Source organism: Rhagoletis pomonella, unplaced genomic scaffold, assembly GCF_013731165.1.
Source record: "Rhagoletis pomonella isolate Grant_MI unplaced genomic scaffold, Rhpom_1.0 Rhpom_scaffold_00006, whole genome shotgun sequence".
NCBI lineage: Eukaryota > Metazoa > Arthropoda > Insecta > Diptera > Tephritidae > Rhagoletis > Rhagoletis pomonella.
The window spans coordinates 61,672,491-61,696,621 of record NW_023458560.1 but is presented as its reverse complement, the minus strand read 5'-3'; the positions used below and the strand labels follow the sequence as shown (position 1 = coordinate 61,696,621).

Genomic DNA, 24,131 nt, shown 5'->3' with positions numbered 1-24,131 from the left:
TATTACATAAAGTAAATACAGAATATAGATATTATGCTATCAATATACAAATGTATGTACATATGTAGTTTCAAATTGCTAGAAAATTTGCAATATTTCCGGAACACCTGTGCGATTATTTGCTGCCATTTCTTTCTTCTAATTTTTGTCTTTATCCATTATTTAAACTCTTGTTTTTTCTGTCCTGGTCCCCACTTCTTTTTCAGATTATAAAACTCCATATAGTCTTCATTGCCTATGCGACGTATTGTCGGTGGTGTGGGTGGCCGTTCAATATCATCGGCTTCGTGTATTTTCAAATGTGTAAAAACCGGTATATACGAAAGTGATGTATCCAAATCGATACGCTGTTCGGTAGCACTCTTGCCGGGCAATTCAAAGTGTTTACCAAGAATGGGTTCTTTCAAAGGTTTGCCGTACATACGCGCTGTAGCTTCTGCTTCAACGGCTTCATCATCATCCGCTGCCTTCGGATCGTAACTTGCTGGCATTTTATCTTCTTGAACGCCGCTAATCACCTGAATGTGGAAGAATTTCGAATGCATTTGTTGATTACTAATTGAAGTTATTGAAACGATATTTTTGATAAATTTTTCTCTAAATGCAAGCTAAAGAACTTTCAGCACCCGGTGGTATAGTTTTTGGTAAATTCAAGGAAGTAAAGCGTTGGGTGCCTTTTATTAGGCTTCCAGCGTATTTTTGAACTATAAGTTGTTTGTGTGGCAAAAGCGCTAAAAACTTGGTGTGACCTTTTAACTTAATAATGCGAGGATGTTGCTGACTAAAGGTTCGACTTGTCCGAGAAGCAGCGCGAAATTTCTGGGTCAAAAGTATTATCAACAGATTATGAATTGAATAAGAGTGCATAAAGCTTAAAGGTCTGATTATGCATACTTCGCATAACTTTGCACAACCATTTTTACCAGTGCAATAAAAATTTAACTTAAGAAAATATGAAGCAAAAACTAAACTAAACATATCCCTAAGTTTTTAAAAGTTCTGCTGATTTATGGGTAATAGAATACATACAAAGTACATACGAAATTACAGTTTAAAGTTTATGGGAAGTTGTGCGAAGTTATGCAAAGTATGCATAATTAGACCATTAGAATCACTTCAATCGCATATTTTTTGTACTCAATGTGCATGGGTAATTGATTTATTACCTATATTTGATATACATATAATATTTTCTCATTGAAGTTTTTATTCAATTTTTTGCCTTTTTATTTCCGTTTCCTTAATACATACTTTATTTTGCGCCATTCCTTTCGAGTTGTTTCCTACTACGCTTATCGATGTAAGCACAAACCCTGTAGTATTTGGCATTTCCGTGCGGATAGCGGTTTGTACATACACCACGTGGCATCGTACGCTGCCGCGGTCATTTCGGACATTTAAGAAAACTGTCAGTTGTGAAGGCAAAGGCAAAAAGCAATTTATAGTGCATTATTCGTGAATGAATTTTTGCAAATATAAATAAATAAAGTGAGGGCTTACTTCACTTATTAAAAAGTGATAAATAACACAAATACATAAAAGAAGCTAAATGCTAGCAATTGTTAAGGAAAAAACGCAGGTTCAATTTCGCTAAAATGTAAATATAGTACAAGTGTCGTATGATGTCGATAAAGTGCAAGTGTACAATAATCGTAGATCTTTAGTTCTCAATGTATACCCAATAAATGTAAAAAGTCTGAATACTCAAACTAAAAGTCCTTTGATGAGTGCTTAATTTTCGCACATGTATCGGTTTGTTCGATTAAATTGTGTACTGTAGTGTTTTATTTAAAATCGTTTTATTTGATCAACAAACGCTGATGAATGTTAATTTATTCAAAGTACATATGTACATATGTAAGTGCGTGCTTGGTAATTGATACCGGCACCACAGTCACAACTATTATTACAAATGATACCACAAAAATGTTCCCCAACATAAAATTCTGCAAAGTGGGATGAATAACTTAACTTTCTTTAAGTTTATTTTGCTTGTTGGGTTTGGAACTTGGAAGTTAGAATATACATATGTACATACATACATACATACATTAAATGGTGAGTGCTTTCTTTCAAATACATGTTTTCGAATATTCTATTTTCGCTTTGATTTTGTGCAAACAATTTCGTTCATCCGATGCATATATGTAGTTACCAAGTCCACGAAAGACCCAAGAGAGGGACGTTTTGCACGCTCCCTCTGCAGTCGGGTCTACCTAACCGGAACGACCCAGATTCATATCCGGCAAAGAACAGTCACTCCAACATTATTCCCCAAAAACTCTTCGGGTGATTTATGTGCTGTTAGAACTACAACGCTCCGGTTTCCGATTGCCCAACGACAGGTTTGCCGGCATAAAATGTATCTACATACACTTGTTGTCAGCTGATTAAGTTAAGTGACAATAGTTGTGTTTAATGAAACCGAAAAAAGTGCAGAGCAGCTCAACTTAAGGTACTGGCCCAATGCAGGCTTGCTTTGCTTTGAGAACTGTCAAAAGTTATTTGGGATATACTAAAACGTATGAAGAATGGCCAAATGTCAGCTTTGCTCTACTTGCCTTAAGCGCCTCAAAGTTTCAAATAAGCAAACGTTTTATTTGAAAACGTTTTGTAGACTTTTGACAAAAAGGTATGTTTCCGTTCTAAATAAATTCAAACAAACTGCTGCTTTTATGAACAAAAATTTGCTTACGTTATCAAAAAAATATATATATAATATAAGTAATTCAAAGTTCAATAAAAATGATTCTATGTTTCCATATCTATATTTAACATGTCGCTGGCTTAAAGTAAAAAGTTGCTAAGTCCATTTTTACAAATTTTACTTTGAATACAAGAGTTTGCGTGTTTAAAGTAAAGCAAAACTCCATACGAATCAGTAGATTCGATCTTTATGAAAAGATTTCGCATTATTTTGGCCTTATCGGATATTCGGGGCCTCTTTTTGACTTAGAAAATTTGTCTCTCATTCAATACAAACGAGAAAAAATGAAACAAGTACCTTAATCCTTAATTTCTCTTGCTTCCCATATCAAAATATGAGGTTTCATAAAATGTAGACTTAGCAACTTTTTACACAAAGCTAGCGATATTTATGATGTCAAACTACTGGTCAGTCGTCTCTTGAAAAATCTAATTTATTTTTGGTTTGTTGTTTTTAATAAATGTAATATATGTAGTTATATATGTATGTATAATTATTATCATTTCTTTGAAATACAAAAATTAATTTGCATTAATTTAAAAATAAATCTGAAAATATTGTTTTGTATTTTTTTTTTAATTTTCTGGAATTTTGTGGGAAAATTATTCTTAGTGTAAGGGAACAGACCTTGACTTTTTACCTATACAGCTGGTTGCTTTGACAGCATTCCAAGCCGCCATTTGGCCAAACGAGTTTTTGAAGTAAATCAAAGAAAATTAAAGCAAGCAAGGCGTGCAAATCAAGCTTGCATTGGGCCAGCGCCTTTAGAGCAGAATAGAGCAGCTGGCAAAAAAAACAATAGAGCAAGTTAGAGCAAGTCAGATCATAAATCTCATGAAACACTTTTCAGGTAGAAATTCTTGCTTGCTTGCTTGCTCTAAGTTACTCCATCAAAAAAGCTGGTGCAGAAAATCGTGCTCTAAATTGCTCTAGTCCCATTTAGCGCAGGCTCATGAAACAAAAAGTAGAGTAAGTTAGAGCAAGAAAAATCCTCGTGAAACACAATTTTGTGAGATATCTTAACCTGGCGTAACCTAGAGCAGCTCATTTAACACAACTAATAGGTGCGCTCTTCTGTTAGCTAACTTTAGCCGTTATCGATTCACCACTTCTCTGCTCGCTATGTTTGAGTTCCGTTCGGTTATAAAAAATGTTGTATGTGAGAGCAACAACAACTCAATGAGATACTCGCTATCGTCCATTATTTGCTAACTTTGTTGTTGCTTTCACATGCAAAATTTTTCGATAAGCGACCGTAACTCAAACATTGCGAGCAGAGAGGTGGCGAATTGATGACGGCTAAAGGATGGACGATAGCGAGTTCGTTCGTTTCGCCACTCGCGAACTGTTTGTGAATCGATGACGGCTTATGTATATAACCAGCACATTTCTTTTACATATATGGAAGAAAATGCCTAACTCCGTCAGAAAAAAAAATTATCAAAAATTAATGCGATTTTCTAGCATCTTGAAACTTGCACTTTATCCTATTAAAATTTAATAAGCTATAAAACTGCATACCTAGAATTTTTCTAAACATTCTGAATAAAAAGTTTACAATTATTGGTGAAATTGCTAACTGGTTTGTTGAATTTGTATATACATATATATTAAGTTTGAAATGTGGATTTATATGGTGCTGGTTATATAAATGGCAATCCCGTACGAGTCCGAACTAGTCAGAAATAGTCAGATTTTACTGGAAATCGCACAAAGGTATGTGACCGGGCACCGGTAGTCGGGACTACGTTCACACGACAGTCGGGTCTACGTAACCGCAACGACCCAGATTAATATCTGGCCAAGGACTGTCACTCCAGCAATACTCCACAAAAACTCTTTGGGGAACTTGTATGCTGCTGCAACAACAACGGTCTAATTGCTTCTACGACCATTTTGCGTCGGCAAAGCGGCTGCCCGGAAGAATGAACAGCATATTTACTCATAGCCATACTTTCGAATAAAACCCTTTTTCGGTCGTTGTTAAGGATATAAATACTAAAGGCCTGCAAATGTTGAACTATAAAACATAGCAACATGTGTCACATCACGCAAGTGCCAGTTCATATTATGTCGCTCATACATGTTTCACAATACCATATGAATACCCTGTAGAATAATTGAAATCAAATCATGCATCAAATCTATGCATGTCAACACAAGCAACACATGCGACACATGCGACATAGTCAACATTATTAATTACATTTTATATACGGGAAGAGATTTTGTAAATTTTTTAAGCACCTAATTATGCTACAGAAGCACAACAGCGAACAACATCTTAGCTAAGTAGCAACGACATGCTAAAACAGTATGTTTGAGATGGAATGACATGGCACAACAGCTTTTTTGAGTTGACATGACATAGCAATGCATGCAATTTTTGAAAAAGAGATTTTTACAGAAAATTTTGAATTTTGCAGTTCTTTAATAAATACATATGTATCCATGTGTGCATATGTGTCAAAATTTATGTTTCTACACCCTCGAAATTATCTAAGTAAATTTACCTTCATTGTTGTGGAGCTTGCCACTTTTTTGATGTCGGGCGGCATCCGATATTGTTGATCTTCCTTCACTGCTTCGAAGGGTGATAACTTAAGCCAGGGTAAAGGTGTGCCCAAAGTACCAAGATAACGACCGCCAAGTGACCATAAGCGGCAAGAACAATCGTGACTGCCGCTAAATCAGAAAAAGTATTCAATAAACCAGCGATTTTAATACAATTTTAATTACCAAAATAATACACAAAAAAAAACAACATGCATTTACTTACGATATCAATATTTTCGGCGTATTAATGTATACGATAGAATTGATTGCTTTAATATGCGCCTTATATGAACTCAACAGCATAGGCTCCGGTTGATGTCTAATCACTCGTTTGGTGCGCGTCAAGAAGCGCTCCTTGCGCAAAAATATAAACTGCAAGCGAAGTAGTGGCATACAAATGTGCTGCTTCTCCTCCTCCGGTATGCTGTGATATATATACGAGTACCAAGAAAAGAAAATTACTACAGAAAATAACAAGTTTCTTATTTGGTATGTGGGTGATGCAACAGGTGCCATCATTATTGTCGCATGCCACATGCGACATGCCTACGAATAATAACCAAATCAAATGCCACAAAAGTCGTTAAAACGTCAACAGTTGTTTGCGAATGTTTTTACATTTTGACATGATTGTGAAAAATATAACTACATATGTAAGTAATAACTGCATGTATATATGTATGTAAACATGTTTGTACTAATGTAGCAGCATGTCTTAAGCAATAAATTTGAATATTGCATTATTTATTCGTTGGTACGCCCATCCGCCATTCGCCATTTATGTACTAAATTCCTTTGCTGCTTAAACGATTTCTTCTCAAATAAAACACGCGAACCTACATAAGTTTACGAAATGATATGTAAATTACCTTTTACGAAAGTTTGGTTTACGGACATGTTGTTACATATATACATACATACTTATTTATTACATAAATAAAACGTAACCCATATTTCATTATTCCAGTCATTGACTCACACGAAAACTTTATTTAAAAGTGGACATAAATACAAACATATACATATGTACATGGAGACACGTACAATTTTCGTGTACACGCTTTCTGGGAAATATTAAAGTTTAAGATCTGCATAACTGGGAGATTCACAAGGCATCAAAACGAGTCACATTATGATAGCTTCTTAAATTCTATAATTTTTCCCAGTTTGTGTTTAACCCTACATATATAAAACGACAATACAACTCTTATGCTGGATTTTCACTAGGCATTAAATTGCAAAATAGTTATATAGACTTCTACAGTTAAGGAGCAAAAACATCGAGAACAGTAGTGGACAAAAAAAAAAAATTCTTAGTCTGCAATGTAAACGTTTGTGGTATTTTTGTAAAGGCAATTTATCCACAAAAGGGAATTGAATCGAAATTTCTCTATAAAATAAATTATATGTCCCAAGGAAGCCACTAAAGTTAATAAATTCAATAATAATAATAATAGATTGGCGCTTACACATATGTTAGTGTTTGGCCGAGCTTCTCCTCCGACTTGTGGCGTGCGCCTTGATGTTGTCACACAAAGCGGAGGGACCTACAGTTTTACGCCGACTCCGAACGGCGATTGTATTTTTATGAGAAGCTGTTTTTTCATGGCAGAAATACACTCGGAGGTTTGCCATTGCCTGCCGAGGGACGACCGCTGTTTAGAAAAAACCGTCTTCTATATTTTTTGGGATGTTGCTTTGACCAGGGCTTGAACCCAGGTGCGGATGTGTGAAAGCGCGCACTGCTTACCACTACACCACAGCGGTAATAAATTCAATACTAAGAATTTTAATAAGAGCGTGGGCATGCGTAGGTTCTTCACGAAAAAATTTCAAAAATACATTTTTTTAAATAACTTTTTGGTTTGATGTTTTTTATTTTCATATCGACACCTGGTTTAAATTGGGACTCGGAATTTTAGCAAGTTTTGAGGTATACTTTCATAAGAAAATAATAAACATTAAATTAACAAAAGAAAAGCGAAAATGTCACGTTACATTTTATATTTAGGTCAATGACCCAATTTGGTTGAAGAACGCCCTATCTCAGAATTCGGTTCAAAAACGCCCTATCTCAGCTGAATATATGTACATTGAAAATTGTTTGGCAAACCAGACCATACCACGTAACACCTTGCGGCCACATACCTAAAGGTAATTCAATAACTGGCGAAGGTATAAGGGCAGGAATATGTGGCCCTAAGTCCACCATCTCCGTTCCCATGGGAAAGTACCCTAGCATCTTTGAAACGGGGGTTTATGCCATGAATGTTTGCCCAGACGTAATTCTGCCGAGATTTTTATGAGCGCATCATATTTTCATTCGCGGCGACAGCCAAGCTGCGCAAAAACCTTATCTTAAAGTGATATCAAAACGAGTGACTCTTTCTTTCCGCTCTCAAAAGTAAAAAGCAAAGTTTTGGCCCGTCGAACATAATTTTAATTCACTTACCAATAATTTACAATATGCCAAATCTTGATATAACCAAAGGCAGTGCCCGTAAAAAGATATCGATTTTTGCGATCAGTTGCCATTGTCAGCACACAATCTCCACTACGATGACTGGAATTGAATTCAGTGAGATAGCCGCCCCGTTGGTGATGGGAATACACTTGAATTATTCCCGTATCGAGAGAGACAAAAACGCTTCCTTCAAAAACACAAAAATGCCAAATAGAGCATTGGTGTTTTAATACTAAGGGCCGGTTGCTCAAAGCCTGGTTGACACTAATCCCCGGTTAAACATCGTTATCGACGTTACCGACACCTTGTTATATGCATGATAAAAATATAGCAAGGTAGAACCGTTCTCTCAATTTGTCGGCCATGATTTTTTTGTTTTGCCAACATTTTAAAATCATATAAAAGTGAAAATAAAAAAATGAAATTATTCGAAATTGTTGTTGCTTGAGATTGAAAATGAAAATGTGTGTGTGAGTTTGTGAGTACATTTTAAAATTAAATTGTTTGGAAACGTCAAGAATTTTAAAAGTGACTCTCAGCGGCTCTACCTTACTATATTTTTATCATGGTTATATGCATGGAGTCGAAAACGTCGATAACGATGTTAACCAATGATTAGTGTCAACCAGGCTTTGAGCAACCGGCCCTAAGGGTAGCACTTCGCAATAGGTTTTTGCAAGTGTTTAGCGCTTTTCAATTTTTCAGCGGTTTACTTCCACCTAAAAAGCGCTGTACATTTGAAGAGCCTGATATGGAGCCCTATATATTGAGTATACATGTGCACGTATCTATTGAATATCAACATACCATGCTCCTTTGTCATTGGCCGCGTCTGTAGGAATAGCACCGCCTGCACAGACACTGGTCTTACGGAGCGCTGCGATTCCGCTACTTCTAATTCTTCACGTAATTCCGATCGTGAAAAAGTGTCTTCAAATGATGTAGGTTTCTTATGCATTTCCGATTCAATCTTTTTTATGTTATCGGAAATTGATTTTTGCACAAAACGTGAAACGGTTAAGTGCTGTGAAGTTCGTTTACCTAAGCTATCTCTGACGGATTCTCTGCGTTTGAGCTTTTATATAATTTCGTAGAGAATTTCATATTTGGTAATGTTTTAATGAAAAAGTGTTGAGTATATTGGTCCTCGTATGTATGTATGCAGTTACCTCAATAAACCGTTTGGGATCGGCTACACTGTATCTTCGATATGGTTGGCCAGTTTCGAGTTTCCAAAATATTAGCTCACCAGAATAAGTCGCAGTCACGACACCTTCGCCTAGTTTTACATCAGCACAAGTGACATCGTCATTATGGAATTTAGTCCATTTCTTTGGATCTCCATATTCTCGTCCTTCAACATCGTTGAATTCGGTAACTTGCTGATCCCAGCCAACAGCTAGTATTCTAAATAATAACAATTAAATATTTTAGAAAATGTTCGTATATTTTATCAAAATTAAAGACGAGTTCAAGATGACTAATGCGTTTTATGGGTTTGTTCAAAAGCTGAGGTACGCTCAGTCAATGGCTAGTCGGGCAGAGACCCCACTTTCCCAACCAAAATAAAACACAATAATCTAGTGAATCTACGTCGAACATATACATACACACGCCGCTCTATGACCACAGTACCGACAACCTTGCGTTCAAGAAGCGAGAGAGAGAGAGCTCTCATGGAAGAAAATTTCTGAACTAAAACGATGAATCCGCCTGAAATGTATTCTATCATTCTTGCGGAAGAAGCATCTGTTCACAATGACTAACTCCTTAAAGGGATTGCCTAGTTAATTTTCACGTTGATGTAGCAGTAGAAGCTTGGTAGTCAACACCTCAAAATAAGAACTGGTTCTCTTTACTAGGAAACTCGGCTGCTCCACTATGAATGTCGGTTTTCTAAATAGTGCAACGTTAGCTATGAAAGATATAGCTAAACATCTTTTATTTGCACTAGATAGTAGCAGGGGTAATCAGACCTAAGGTGAGCATGAAAAATGGACAAAATCCAACGAAAAGACAGGAGCCATCAGAACGACAAATATCAATGCGCTGTTTTCACTGGTGTATAGTGTCCTGAATGACTTTCACCCCAAAGAGAAATGGACTATTTCCTCACAACCCGCACTACGATATACATAGATAAGTGTAATCCCAAAAAATTCACTAAGGACGGATCCATCCATATATACGCACAAGGATGTATTACAACTGAATGGAAGGGTGAAGGTGGTGTTTATTGGAATATTGTGAATATCATTCGCTTGCTTGATTAAGGCTATGCCTTTTAAGCTGAGCTAAGGTCATTACTTCTATTATGTCTCAAATGATACTAGCCTTAAGTTTGGTACTTTATTGTAATCGTATGGTAACATCTTTTTATCGATACATTTCGACTGTCACTATAAGTATTACATCATTTTCAATTCTAAGATATCAATTGTCATAGTTGTACACTGATCTATAGTTTCGTGTAATAAAGTACATATTAAACCGAACATAATAGTTGGCGACGAGAGGAAAGCAAAACTTGGCACACCAAGATGGATTCTGAGCAGCTAAGCAGTCTTTTAACAGCATTGTCGTCCATGACAACAGCAACAAGCAAATGTTGGAGCAGCGAGCACGAGCGTCACCATGTTGACCACATTCGAGGAATTTAATGCAAAAGTGGAGTCATTCAAGAACTATAGGAGCCGCCTGGAGTTACACTTCCAAATAAAAGGTATTTTCGAAAATAAAGAACTTTGCACGAAGTTATTATTGCAATATATTGGGGCATCGAATTATGCTTTACTAGTGACGTTAGCAGCGCCACGAATAATTAGCGAATTGCAATATGCCGAGGTCATTAAGTTACTTGAAAACCATTTTAATGTCAGAAAGAATGTTCTGGTAGAACAACATCGATTCTTATCTGAAATCCAGAACGAAGGCCAGACAATCGCAGAATTTTCAGCTCAATTACAAAAAAAAAGCTAGCGATTGCCAATTCACATGCGAATGTAGCAAATCAGTGGCAAACTTATTTTTACGCGCGCAATTCATACGAGGGTTGAGCGATAGTCACATTAGAGAACAACTACTACAAAACCCTGGAGCATCAGCTCTGGAAGCAGCGAAAATTGATAGTCAAGAAATAGCATCGGGAACCGGCCCCAGTGATGTTAAACAGGTTAGAACTAAAAGCAAAGGCGATAAAGTGAAGCGAAATAAATACAGGGAATTAGGGTTAGAAAATAGGTGCTTGAGATGCGCGCGCCAAAACCATTTGACAAAGAACTGCAAAATGAACAAAAACAAACTAAACTGTGAATACTGTCACAAAACAGGGCATGTAAAAGACGTATGTATACAATACAAAATGAAGCAAAGAAAAGATCTAAAACAAACGAATAAAGTTACAGATTCGGAAAGTGAATTTTCAGAAGATACCGCTGTCTAAGCCGCCGCTTAAGCCGAGTTCAGCGGCCGTGCGAAAATCCGCACAAAGCAGTTCAGCTACTCAAGTCGGACAACGCGCACGCGCCCCCTTAATATCAGCAATTTTGAAACATCTTTTTTAACTGTGTCATCCAAAATATACTTTGAATATATGAGCAAACTATTAAGCAAAATACATAAAAATTGAAAACCAACGTGTTTCCTTAAAGCGGAAAGAAACTGTGTTTGTGCAAGGTGAGTGCGAAAGGCAACCATTGGAAGTATTCAACCGCGGATATCCACAAAGTTATAGACATATACAAAAATGCAGAAATATCAAAGAGAGAAATAGACAAATTCTATGCAAAAGTACTCATAGAGGGAAAAAGCCAAAAGTTCGAAGTTGATTCAGGGGCCGGGTACACCTTATTACCAGAAAATGATTTCAATAAACTGAAACTGAATGTAAACCTACAGAAGTCGAACGTCCTTTTCCGTTCGTATACCGGAGAAATTTTTCTACCAAAAGGAGTAGCAAAAGTAACGGCAGAGTACAAAAACAATAAGTCAATAGTAGATCTGTATGTGGTATCCGCTAGGCATACGCCTCTCTTAGGTCGAGTTTGGATTCGAAAGTTAGGTATCAAGCTAGAAGATGTTGATAAACAAGTAAAGGCAAAAACTCCATGCAACATAAATTCTATTGAAAGTCTAGTAACAAAATATCCGGAAGTATTTGAACAAAAAAGGTCGAAGAAGAGCTCGACGAATGGGGGCGCGATGGCATTATCACGAAAGTGAATACCAGCAACTGGGGTTCACCATTGGTGGTTATTCCAAAACCGAACGGCAAGGTACGTCAACCCACAATTAGAGCCAGCTCATAGATAGATAGAATAAAATCACAAAATGTCCGGAAAAAGTAAAAGCCATTCGCGATATTCCGACCCCAAAGAGCCCTGATGATCTGAGAAGGTTCTTGGGAATGATAACGTATTACTCGCGGTTCATTCCAGATCTATCAACTATTACTTACCCTTTGAGGAAGCTACTATCCAAAAATACAAAATTTAAATGGTCCGAGGAATGTCAATCCTCGTTCGAAAGACTTAAGCGCGAAATTCTAACCGATATAGTTTTGAGGCCGTATGATTCAGATTTGCCTGTGGTTTTGACGTGTGATGCTAGCCCTACGGGCATTGCGGCAGTGCTGGCGCATGAAGAAAATGGGGTCGAACGACCGGTATCATTTATCTCACGAGCGTTAACTAAAGCAGAACAAAATTATAGTCAGTTAGATCGCGAAGCGCTAGCAATAATATTCGCAGTTGACAAATTTTTTCAATATTTGTATGCAAGAGAATTTACATTAGTCACAGATAATCGACCCCTTTCTCGAATTCTGCATCAGAGCGAAAAAATTCCGGCAATGACATCGGCTCGGCTACTACGTTACGCCTCTTTTCTTCAAGGTTTTAATTATAAAATGAAGCATCGGAAATCAGAACTGATTACACACGTCGATTGTTTGTCTAGAGCACCAGCAAAAGACTCGTCGAATAGATTCACATATTTTCTAGATGAGGAAGTGAATGCAATACAAATAGAAACAGTAAATACAATATCCACCAACATAGTTACGGCGATATCTATTGCAAAAGAAACCGGAAATGACCCGGAGCTAGCTGAATTGAGAACGAAATTGATAAATGGTAAAATTCAAGATCCGGAATACACCATACAAAGTGATATTGTATTGAAGGGCCAAAGGGTAATGATTCCAAAGTCCCTGCGTGGCGAAATCCTAAAAGAGTTGCACTACACACATTTGGGAATCGTGAAAATGAAACAAATGGCTCGGCGATATTGCTACTGGAAAGGCATCGATGCAGATATAGAAAACTTAGTAAAATCGTGCAATGACTGCGCGATGGTCCGAAAGGATCCAGCACAAATAACCACTCATAGTTGGGAACAGCCGCAAGAAAATTTTGAAAGGGTTCACATGGACTATGCTGGTCCATTTCAAAATCATTTTTTCTTCGTTCTCATCGACGCAAAATCAAAATGGCCGGAGATAAGGGTAATCAAGAATGCATCCACGTCCGAGAGCACGATCGAGTTATTAGAAGATATATTTTCAACACATGGACTGCCACAAGTGCTAGTCTCCGACAACGCTACAATTTTTCAAAGCAAATCGTTCAGATTATTCTGCCAAAGTAACGGCATCGTTCAAAAATTTATCGCACCAGGACACCCAGCTACGAACGGTCTAGCGGAAAGACACATCCAAACGCTGAAGAACAAACTCGAAGCAATGCAGCACGTTAACATACCAATGCGCAAGAAGGTCCAAGAAATTGTAAGCCGTTATCGAATCACACCTTTAGAAAATAACAAAACTCCCGCGGAAATTTACCTGGGGCGGAAAACTCGAACCAGGTTAGATGCTATTAAACCCGTACACTACGGCGAAGCAACGTCGTCACCTATGGTCTCAGACCGAGCCCGACAATTTAGCATGGGAGACCGGGTGCAAGTAAGATGGTTTCACAAAAATAAAGCAACATGGAAATTCGGCATAGTTACAGAAAAGTTCGGGAAGTTACATTATCAAGTTGAATTAGATAATGGCTATACCCTCAAGAGACACATAAACCAACTTTATAAATCAAGCGTAACTAACGTCGAGGATCGCAAAGAAACTACGGTAATAGAGAGAAAACAGAAACTACCAAACGAGATAATCATCGAGCGTCGAGTAGCTCCGCACATAGCTCCACAGCAACAAGCCGAAAGACAGGAGGTGGTACATCCACAACAGGACGCCGAACGACAACCCGAGCCCGTAAGACGATCAGGAAGGGCACGTAAACCGCCAGTCCGACTTCAAGACCATGAACTTTATTAGCGAGGGAGATTATTATGTCTCAAATGATACTAGCCTTAAGTTTGGTACTTTATTGTAATCGTATGGTAACATCTTTTTATCGATACATTTTGACTGTCACTATAAGTATTACATCATTTTCAATTCTAAGATATCAATTGTCATAGTTGTACACTGATCTATAGTTTCGTGTAATAAAGTACATATTAAACCGAACATAATAACTTCTAAAGTCGTCGTGAAATACCTCCGTTTTTTCATTGATATGGCTAATATATTTCGTACGCATATGTCTCGTACGTATATTAGATCTACTCTGCCACTTCCTAGCTCTAGCTAGACGTAGGGCTCAGTCATCTCCACGGATATCCGGAACTTGATTGTTTGAAGCGCATGCGAATACAACAAGTCTACGCGCGGTATACTGAAGGCCCCGGAGTTTAAGTGAGTTCTATATGAACGCCCGCTGTGGTGTAGTGCGCACTACCACTTCACAGGACCAGGGATCAGGGCCAGTTTCTGACTAACATCAAAAAAAATAAAAATTTAAATCCTTAATTATTAATTATGTAATCAAATCTTGCAATTAATTTTTAACCAACTTCCCGATGAGGTAGAGACTTGAAACATCAAATTGAGCTCGGAGCCCGATGACAATGCAATGTAAAATGATAGAGGAATTAATCCGCTAGGTGGCGCAGGTGTCGAGATACTTGAAAACCCCATTTTTATGATTCGCTAGGGTTCAGGTAAGGACATAACTCCACAAAAATGTTTAACGATAGGTGGCGCAGAAGCCAAGATTAGTGAAAAATCCGTTTTTATAGTCCAATTTCTTTCATATTTTGAGCATACTACATATATAAAAATAAATAAATTGAAGAAATAATTCTTCAAAAAAATTTGCCGTTAGCTGGTGCGAGAGTCGATTTTTCTTTTGTTTACTAAATTACTTGTTTCTAAAAGCGGTCGCCGCTCGGCAGGCAATGGCAAACCTCCGTGTGTATTTTTACCCTGAAAAACAGCTTCTTATAAAAATACAACCGCCGTCGGTGGAGACGGCGTAAAACGGTAGGTCCCTGTGTTGCAACATCAAGGCGCACGCCTCAAATCGGAGAATAATTTCGGCCAAACATATTGTGTAAGCGCTAATCTATTATTTATTATATGAACGCCCGTTTCATCCTAACCTTACCTTACCCTAAGGGGGGTCAAGGCTCTTGATATTGCTTCATACGTGTTGTAATGTTCTGAGTCAGGAGCGGATGGCTCAAGACCGACCATACGTGGCGACGAGTCACACCCTGCGAGAGGTGCCCCTGCTTTTACTGAATATGGCGGATCTAGAGAGGACAACTCGATAAAAGCCGTAATTCCGAGTGTCATCCGTACCGTGCTTATGGGATGAATGGCACTACGTAAGTGTGTCTTATAACGGTGGCCTCCAGATACCTGGCGCCCTCTGGTTGTAAGAAGTCTTGCTCGGGATATTGGGGGCTATGTCCCAGCTGACATCCCTTCCCCCATACTCGTGGGACACACATGAATAGTAAAAACAATATAAATCAAAAGCCAGAAGGAGCTGCACAGCTCCAAACAATGGCCAATGCTGGCCTTTCGACTTCTGTCGAAACAGAAACCATCGCTACAGAACTACTGGGGGCGCGTAGTCCCTCGTATGACGTAGATATGGTGGATACTAGCGTGAGACAGGATGCAAGTCCCGTCAGAACGCTATCTGATATCTCGCCGGAGGATGAGCAGAAGTTGCTTGCCTCTCCGGTGAACAACCCAACCGCCTCAAGCGGTACATAGAAAAGGGAATGAGCTATGAGCCGGCTAGAGAAAAAGCCAAAGAACCCGTTGGCCCACCACGGAGGGGAAAAAAAACTCTCCAAAAAAGACCTAGGTCTGATAGCTCTACCCCGCAGAGGCGATCCCCGAAGAAATTTGCCAAATCCAGTGAGGGATCTGCAGGGGGCAGGCCGGCTGGGACTGCATCTGTGCCCACCGGGGAGGCAACTGTGCCGCATGCACCTGCAGATTGTCGCGGGGAGCCGGTTTCATTTAGGGATGCACTGTGCGGAGTGAAGCTGGGTTTAGTCCCAGAGGACTATCCAACCACAGTGTGGTCAATGGATGAGCTCAAAGCTATCCAAAATGCCATCCTCAGGGCGGTCAGGAGCAACACAGTTAGCGCTGTAAAGCCTATCTTCAAGGGTGGCACCTTCCACTCGGGATGGCTATCCATCAGTTGCAGAGATGCTGCGACCGCGGGGTGGATACGGAACACTGTTCCAAAGCTGGCACCATGGAAGGGGGCGAAGATGAAAGTGGTCGAGGAGGCAGAAACACCTCGCCGCATCATTCTTGTGGGATTCTTCCCGGAGCTGGACAGCTCTGCCAGTGAGGATGCGCTCAGTCTGCTTCGGGCACAGAATGACGGCCTGAGAATTCCGGACTGGCGCATTCTGAATCGAGTACGCAGGTCAACAATGGCGGAAATCACCATTGCAGTTGACCCGCTATCAGCGGACACGCTAAAGCACCGCGGGAACGTGGTAAACTATGGCTTTGGCGTAGTAAAACTTAGGGAGAAAGCCAAACCGTCGATGCCCGTGGTAGACAAAGATGCCGCCGACACCGAATACCCTAACTCGGAGGAGCAACCTTGCTGCTCCAAAGACGTCATCGTAGCTCCCAGGCAGCTACTCAATGACACGCAAGTGCAGCAGAAGTCATCGGAGGGTGGCACAGAGCTACACGTAGCATACAAAGCTCCAACAACGCCTCCGAAAACAGCAACAACAACATGCCCGGCCCTACAACAGGTGCTGGAAGAAGCCCAAAAAAGCGTCGGACCCATCGCATCCCCAAAGCCTGCAAAACGGCCACCACTACATGGCAGCTCCAAAGCGGCTATGTCCAGCCGCAAAGGCAAGGGAGATGCAAGGACGGCCGAAGAAGCGGTCTTGCTGAAGGGCAACAGGGGGAAGAAGGTGGCTGCTCGCGGCCGAAAAGACCGCAAGTAATGGCACCTCACCCCAAAAACTCCACAAATCTGAGGCACATTAAATGCCTCCAAGTGAACCTTCACCACGCGAAAGCAGCATCAGATGTTTTACATAGGAGGTTCACAAACGAAGGCTTAGATGTAGCCTTCATCCAGGAACCCTGGATATTAAGAGGTGACGTCAAAGGCCTTAATATAAAGGACGGTAAGATAATCTATGCCGCCAGCTGTCGCCCAAGAGCGGCGATGCTATTATGCAACAAACTAACGTTTCTCCCTCTTTCACAGTTCATTACGGCAGATCTCGTTGCGATATGGGCCAAAATTCCTACTCCTAGGGGGGTGCAAGAGGCAGTACTTGCCTCCGCGTACTTCCCGGGTGAGGAGGAGATAGCCCCGACACCTGAGGTAAAGGCGCTTACGGATCACTGCCGGCAGAGTGGTATACCCTGGATCCTCTGCTTGATGCAAATGCCCATAGCACTGTCTGGGGGAGCACCGACACCAACAAAAGGGGTGAGTACCTCCTTGAGTTTATAAGTAGCTATAATATAAGTATTATAAACCATGGAAATGAACCAACGTTCAGGAACGCTATTAGAGGGGAAGTCTTAGATCTTACTCTAAGTAGTCAGAACATGGCAGCGTCTGTCACAAACTGGCGCGTCTCAGGGGAGGTATCAATGTCCGACCATATGCACATAGACATTGGCCACTTTCCTGAGCATGAACTAGTTTTTAGAAATCCCAGAAAAACGAACTGGGAATTCTTTCGCTTTATCATGGAAGAAGGTGGAAACAGCCATGGTGGTCAAATTACGCCTGCGCACGAGCTTGAAACTGAAGCTGAACAGCTTCATTCAGACATTGGAATAGCTTTCAATAGTAGCTGTCCCCAAGGAAAGGTAAAATCCAAACGTGATGTGCCCTGGTGGAGCAAGAAGCTTGAGCAAATGAGATGCCAAGCCAGAAAACTATTCAATAGAGCAAAGAATACGGGTGATTGGAATCCGTACAAACTTGCACTAACTTCTTACAACAAAGAATTGCGGAAATCCAAAAGAGCTAGCTGGCGAAACCACTGCGAGGAAATAAAGAGCCTCCCAGAGGCAGTACGACTCCAAAAAGCTCTAAATAGGGAACACAAAAATACGATCGGCACTCTAAAGAAACCAGATGGTAGTTAAACTCAGCATCCGGGAGAGACTTGCAGACTTCTGCTAGACACTCACTTCCCGGGCTGCAAAGCACTCTAAAGAAACCAGATGGTAGTTAAACTCAGCATCCGGGAGAGACTTGCAGACTTCTGCTAGACACTCACTTCCCGGGCTGCAAAGCGGGCTATTATCTACCGGAATTGGGTGTCCCAGCACGCACTTCTGGTAGAGAGCAAAGCCTTGCAACTAAACTTACCACGGTAGAAAGAGTGCAATGGGCGGTATCTACCTTCAGCCCATACAAATCACCAGGACCAGATGGGGTCTATCCTTGTCAACTCCAACAAGGTAGTAACTACATAGCCCCAGTCCTCTCCAGACTATACAGAGCTTGCTCCTACTGGGTCACATTCCCAGTAGATGGACTGAGGCTAAGGTGGTATTTTTACCGAAGGCAGGTAAACCGGAGCAAATGCCTTCATCCTACAGACCAATTAGCCTCAGCTCCTTTCTCCTAAAAGGCATGGAGAAAATCTTGGATCAACATATCAGAGAAGTCAACCTAGCGGAACGACCACTGAATAAGAACCAATTTGCCTATCAACCAGGCAAGTCCACTGAGACTGCCATTCACAGCCTTACATCGAAAATCGAAAAGGCTCTGGAGTCTAAGAACATAGCCCTTTGTGCCTTCATTGACATTTCAGGGGCTTTTGACAACACGTCATACAGGGCAATAAGAGATGCCCTGATATGCAAGGGAGTGAGCCCCATCATAATAAATTAGGTGCTTTCTATGCTAAAAACAAGGAAGATCAGGATGGAGCTGGGAGGCACGAAAGAATCGATTACAGCCACAAGAGGTTGCCCTCAAGGGGGTGTACTCTCTCCTCTTCTGTGGACTATGGTTATAGACGAACTCCTGTTCCTACTGAACGACCATGGCTTTGAAACACAAGGATATGCAGACGATCTGGTAATTTGTGTAACAGAGCTGCATGACGAAACGATCTCCAACCGCATGCAACAAGCCCTGCGCAACACGCAAAGATGGTGTGACACCAAAGGATTATCCATTAATCCTATTAAATCTATTCTGGTTCCGTTTACCCGGAGGAAAAAGATATCCATGACAGAATTGACTCTGGGCGGCACTAGAATAGGGCTCTCAAATGAAGCAAAATACCTGGGGGTGTGGCCTGGAATGTACATTTGGATGCAACCGTAAACAAGGCAATGAGAGCCTTCTTCGCATGCAAGCGACTTTACGGGAAGACATGGGGACTCTCCCCCAAAATGACTTACTGGTCATTCAACACAGTTGTGAAGCCGATAGTCACCTATGCATCCTTGGCATGGTGGACAAAAGCGATACAAAGAACTGCTGGCGCAAAACTAAGCAAACTACACCGAATGGTGTGCATTGGTATAACAGGGGCTATGCGGACCTGTCCTGCTGATGTACTTAGTGTTCTTGTAGGCATACCGCCCTTCCCAATTCTAATAGAGAGGGAGGCCAGTCTCTCGGCACTGAGAATCCTAAACACTTCCGAGTTAAAAACCGGAAACATGACAAGTCATATGAAGGTCCTTATGAAATTCACAAATGACCCCATTATGCATATGAGGGACTCAGTAGCTCCGATACTAGTAATTTCTAGGAATTTCAAGGTATCTATTGCGGACCGAGCATCCTGGAGCACAGGAAACCCCTACACCAAACCCGGAGCTGAAGTTTGGTACACTGACGGATCAAAACTTGAAGATGGGAAAACTGGAGCTGGTATATTTGGGCCGAATTTTAAAAGACCGATACCAATGGGCAGCTACCCCACCATTTTCCAAGCAGAGATTCATGCGATCGATATCTGTGGCAGAGAATGCCTCAGAAGAGGCACATCCTCTAAAAACATCTGCAATGTCGGACAGTCAGGCTGCCTTGCTAGCACTGAGGTCCCACATAATAACATCCAAACTAGTGTACGACTGCCTCAACACCCTAAACGGTCTTGGAAGCAAGAACACAGTATTACTGGGCTGGGTGCCGGGGCACGAGGGCCATGACGGCAATGAACAGGCGGACCGCCTAGCAAAACACGGAGCTACCACACTATTCCATGGCCCGGAACCCTTCTGCGGGCTCACCAAAGCCCACTTAAGGGAGGTCATAAAGAAGTGGGTCGACAAAAAATTCGAAAGGCACTGGAATGAATGTCCGGGGCAAAGACAAGCTAAGCGGTTCATCTGTCCATCACAAGAAGCTTCAAAAAAGCTCATAAATCTAGGCAGGGAGGACCTTCGAACTCTCACTGGGTACTACACGGGACATTTTTCCCTGCGTTATCACCTCAGTAAAATGAATCTTTCAGACACGAGCGTCTGTCGCTTCTGTGAGATGGACGAAGAAACGCCAGAACACATCCTTTGTGAATGTGTTGCTCTCGCTAGACACAGACTCGCTCACCTAGGTGGTACAACACTTGATCCATTCGAAATATGGAACAAAAAGCCCACCGAAGTGCTAGCTTATATTAAAAGCCTTCATATATAGGGTAAAGGGCCACGCACAATAGACCACCCTAGAGGTCGCAGTGCTCAAGGCTCATAATAATAATAATACCTAACAGCCTCCTACAGAATACGCTGAACATACTCACCAAATGGTGCAATGGGTTAAACATTTTCGCGAGGAAAAGGTACAAAATACTGGAACTATTCCTTCAAGGAGAAAAGATACACTTCTCTAAAGAGGTCAAATATCTCGGAATTATCACTGATGATAAGCTATCATGGAATCCGCACCTAAATAAAGCTACTCAGAAGGACAGGCCTTCTATCTAGGCCTGACGTGTTTTGCCAATGCTTACCTCTCAACGACCCATATCACGGCTGTGACCTCATGCTCTGGTTTTATGCTCATATTTCGCATACAAACCGCATTATTATAATTCCATATTTTCAAAGAACCATCTCGGGCACCCGTTAAAAGAAACTGCTCCAAGGGATCAAAGCATGCTGCCGTTATTTCTATATCGATTGCCTCGCCATAAACCATTTTCGTGTGACAACTTTTCATAATAATTTTACGACGTCCAGTCCATGGATCCCAAACTATGATATAGCTATCGAGGCCACATGTGACTATGTTGCGGAATAATCCATTGTAGAGTACTACAGAGACAGGTGCTGCATGCGTATTTCCATCGGTAAGATCAACACGAATGCGTGCGCAACATTTAATGCTAATCAGTTTCCGACCACCGACAAGCAAATCGCGTGACAAGGGATGATACATGTAACATAAATCGGTTTCCGCAGACAAAAGACGCACTAAATCGCCGAAGGTTTGCAATAAGCTGTACTCGGTCATATGCCACACTTTGATTATTTTATGATAATCCACACTATAGACTTTTTTCTCTTCGGATTGCACGAACAAATAGACAATACCACCATTATGACCGGTCAATATGCCTGAAGGTTTGCTAGAAATATACACATCCCAAATGCGCACAAAAGTGTCGGGTCCGCCAGTGACGACGATGTTATTCTTCTCAGCGACAAAGAAGCAGGTTATACCCTAAAGAAATGCATTTATTTTACGTAAAAAAACCGAAAAACTCAAAATGAAATGTCAACAGATAACTAACCATTGGTATGCGGAAATATGTCTTGTCTTCGCCGGATGCTATAATTAAACCTGGACAACGACCTCGATACTTTTTTGCATTGCGATATTCCGCGCCCACAAAAAGTGCATTCAACCGTATTGAAAAGTAGAGCTGTTGTATCAGTTCACTATGGATATTTGGGTACTCGCGCACAGTCATCAACGGCAGTTTACCCTAACGGGAGATTTAATGCAGCAAAGATTTAAATACCTAGCAATAAGGAATCTCAAAGAAAATTACTTTCAAAATTTCTGTCCAAAAGAGCTCCACCAGCGCTGCGCCTGGCTTACTTTGAAAAGGTCCCCGCAAAAATGGTGTGAATTCCAAAATTCGCACATTTCCACCAAAATCGCCGAGTACCAGTTTCGAATTGGTTTTCCCTTTCGGATGAAAGCTGTACGACATACAACAAACAGCATAAGGCAAACTACGAATCACAATGCGTAGTGTAAAGGTCGAGGCGACTGTCTCGTGGAAACGCAGTTCACGTTCCGTTGAAGAGGTGCAAACAATACTCACGTCGGAGAGTGCTTGCACTTGAAGTATCCATGTTGGCATTTTGAGATGAACTGCAGAAAATGGAAAAGTTAATTTTCGAAAGGATTATATAAATGAGATCAATTCAAAAAACTATACAAAAAAAATTATGGTCGAGGATGGAAATGCCTCCCAAATGTATGCTTAATTACACTGTAGGGAAAATCTCTGTCGTACAAGGCCGCACTTGTACATAGTTGTACATGACGTATGAGTAACATTTTCCATGTTGAAGTTTAATTTTTTTTATTCGCAATACAAACTTAAAATGAAAATACATACATACATACATATGTATATTGGGAAAATGACCTGACCTATGTAGAAAAACGGTATACAGATCTGTAATTCCACTGCAAAAATTTGAGGACTGGGACGCAGTTTTAAAGTATGTGCAAAAGAACCAGGTTGCATACTAGTAACTTTTTATGCTGACCTGGACCACTTCAAACGTAAAAAACTGATATATGTGTTGAGCACCACCTCTTCGTGGCCCATCGGCACGGCGAATTTTTTAAGAAAATTCATTTTAAATAATAGATTTTGCTATTTGAACTTCACCTTTAAATATTATCAAATATTCGGTTTATACAAAGTCTTATGAAATTCAATCCATGGTCCAAAAGAAGTAGTTGTCTAGGTGGTCCCATATTATGCAGCGTTAGATCAGAGGTGGTCAGCTCCAATGACATCGCAATGTTAATGTAGCCATATTTTCTCCATATGTTTGAACCATTTTGGTTACAAGTGTTGGTTACGATGTAGCGTGGTCCTGTACTAGGATTTAACCTAGTCCCACGTTTTGCAGGGTCACGACTCAAAATTAAGTTTACGTGTCTCGGCGTTTTTTATGTCATTTTAGCGTTGCTACAGTGTTATCGATACTGCATTTAAAAGACTTGTTAAGTAGGGGTTTAAGGATGATATTAAATTCCGAATAATGCAAGGGTGAAGCTAAGGATGAATATGTACACTAGGGTGGGTTAATTTGTATGAGAAAGTGTTTTTACTATGCGCGTATAGCACATAGCATGGGTCTAAAACCAATTTGGAGTTTGCCAAATTGCGAAAATAGGTTTCTTAGCATTTTGCTGTAGTGTTTTAAAGAAGTGCCTAAATTTTATATGTAAATTTTATATGTATGAGGAATCCATTTATGGACTTATCTTTTTCTTAACAATTCTACCAGAGGACGCAAAAGTGAAAATTTTCTGATTTTCTTCGAAACCTATTTTCGTAATTTGGCTAACTTCAAATTCATTTTAGACCCATAGTTTCTTCAGAAAATTTGCTTAGAATTACACGTAGAATCCTCCTATGCTATACGCGCATAGTCACCGCCCTAATGTATGTACATAGATAAAGTAAAGTACAAAGTAAACAGTAATAATTTAAATACTTTACATAAGGATGGTTGAGAATATGTAGATGAAAATAATAAATATAAATATAAATATAAATATAAATATAAATATAAATATAAATACAAATATAAATATAAATATAAATATAAATATAAATATAAATATAAATATAAATATAAATATAAATATAAATATAAATATAAATATAAATATAAATATAAATATAAATATAAATATAAATATAAATATAAATATAAATATAAATATAAATATAAATATAAATATAAATATAAATATAAATATAAATATAAATATAAATATAAATATAAATATAAATATAAATATAAAT

General features: G+C 39.9%; 1 protein-coding gene across 1 annotated transcript in view; it reads right to left on the bottom strand.

Moving 5' to 3' along the window:
• Positions 1-58: 58 nt before the first annotated feature.
• The window catches only part of LOC118742011 (WD repeat-containing protein on Y chromosome-like), a 40,466-nt gene continuing 16,393 nt past the window's right edge, over positions 59-24,131 (bottom strand). The window contains exons 4-12 of the mRNA XM_036473979.1: positions 22,122-22,468; positions 21,861-22,055; positions 21,078-21,790; positions 8,897-9,134; positions 8,535-8,802; positions 7,716-7,914; positions 5,487-5,687; positions 5,221-5,392; positions 59-518 (exon numbers count right to left, since the gene is read on the bottom strand). Of these exons, the coding sequence (XP_036329872.1) occupies positions 159-518; positions 5,221-5,392; positions 5,487-5,687; positions 7,716-7,914; positions 8,535-8,802; positions 8,897-9,134; positions 21,078-21,790; positions 21,861-22,055; positions 22,122-22,468 (2,693 nt within the window). The 3' untranslated portion in view covers positions 59-158. The remainder of the gene's footprint in view (positions 519-5,220; positions 5,393-5,486; positions 5,688-7,715; positions 7,915-8,534; positions 8,803-8,896; positions 9,135-21,077; positions 21,791-21,860; positions 22,056-22,121; positions 22,469-24,131) is intronic.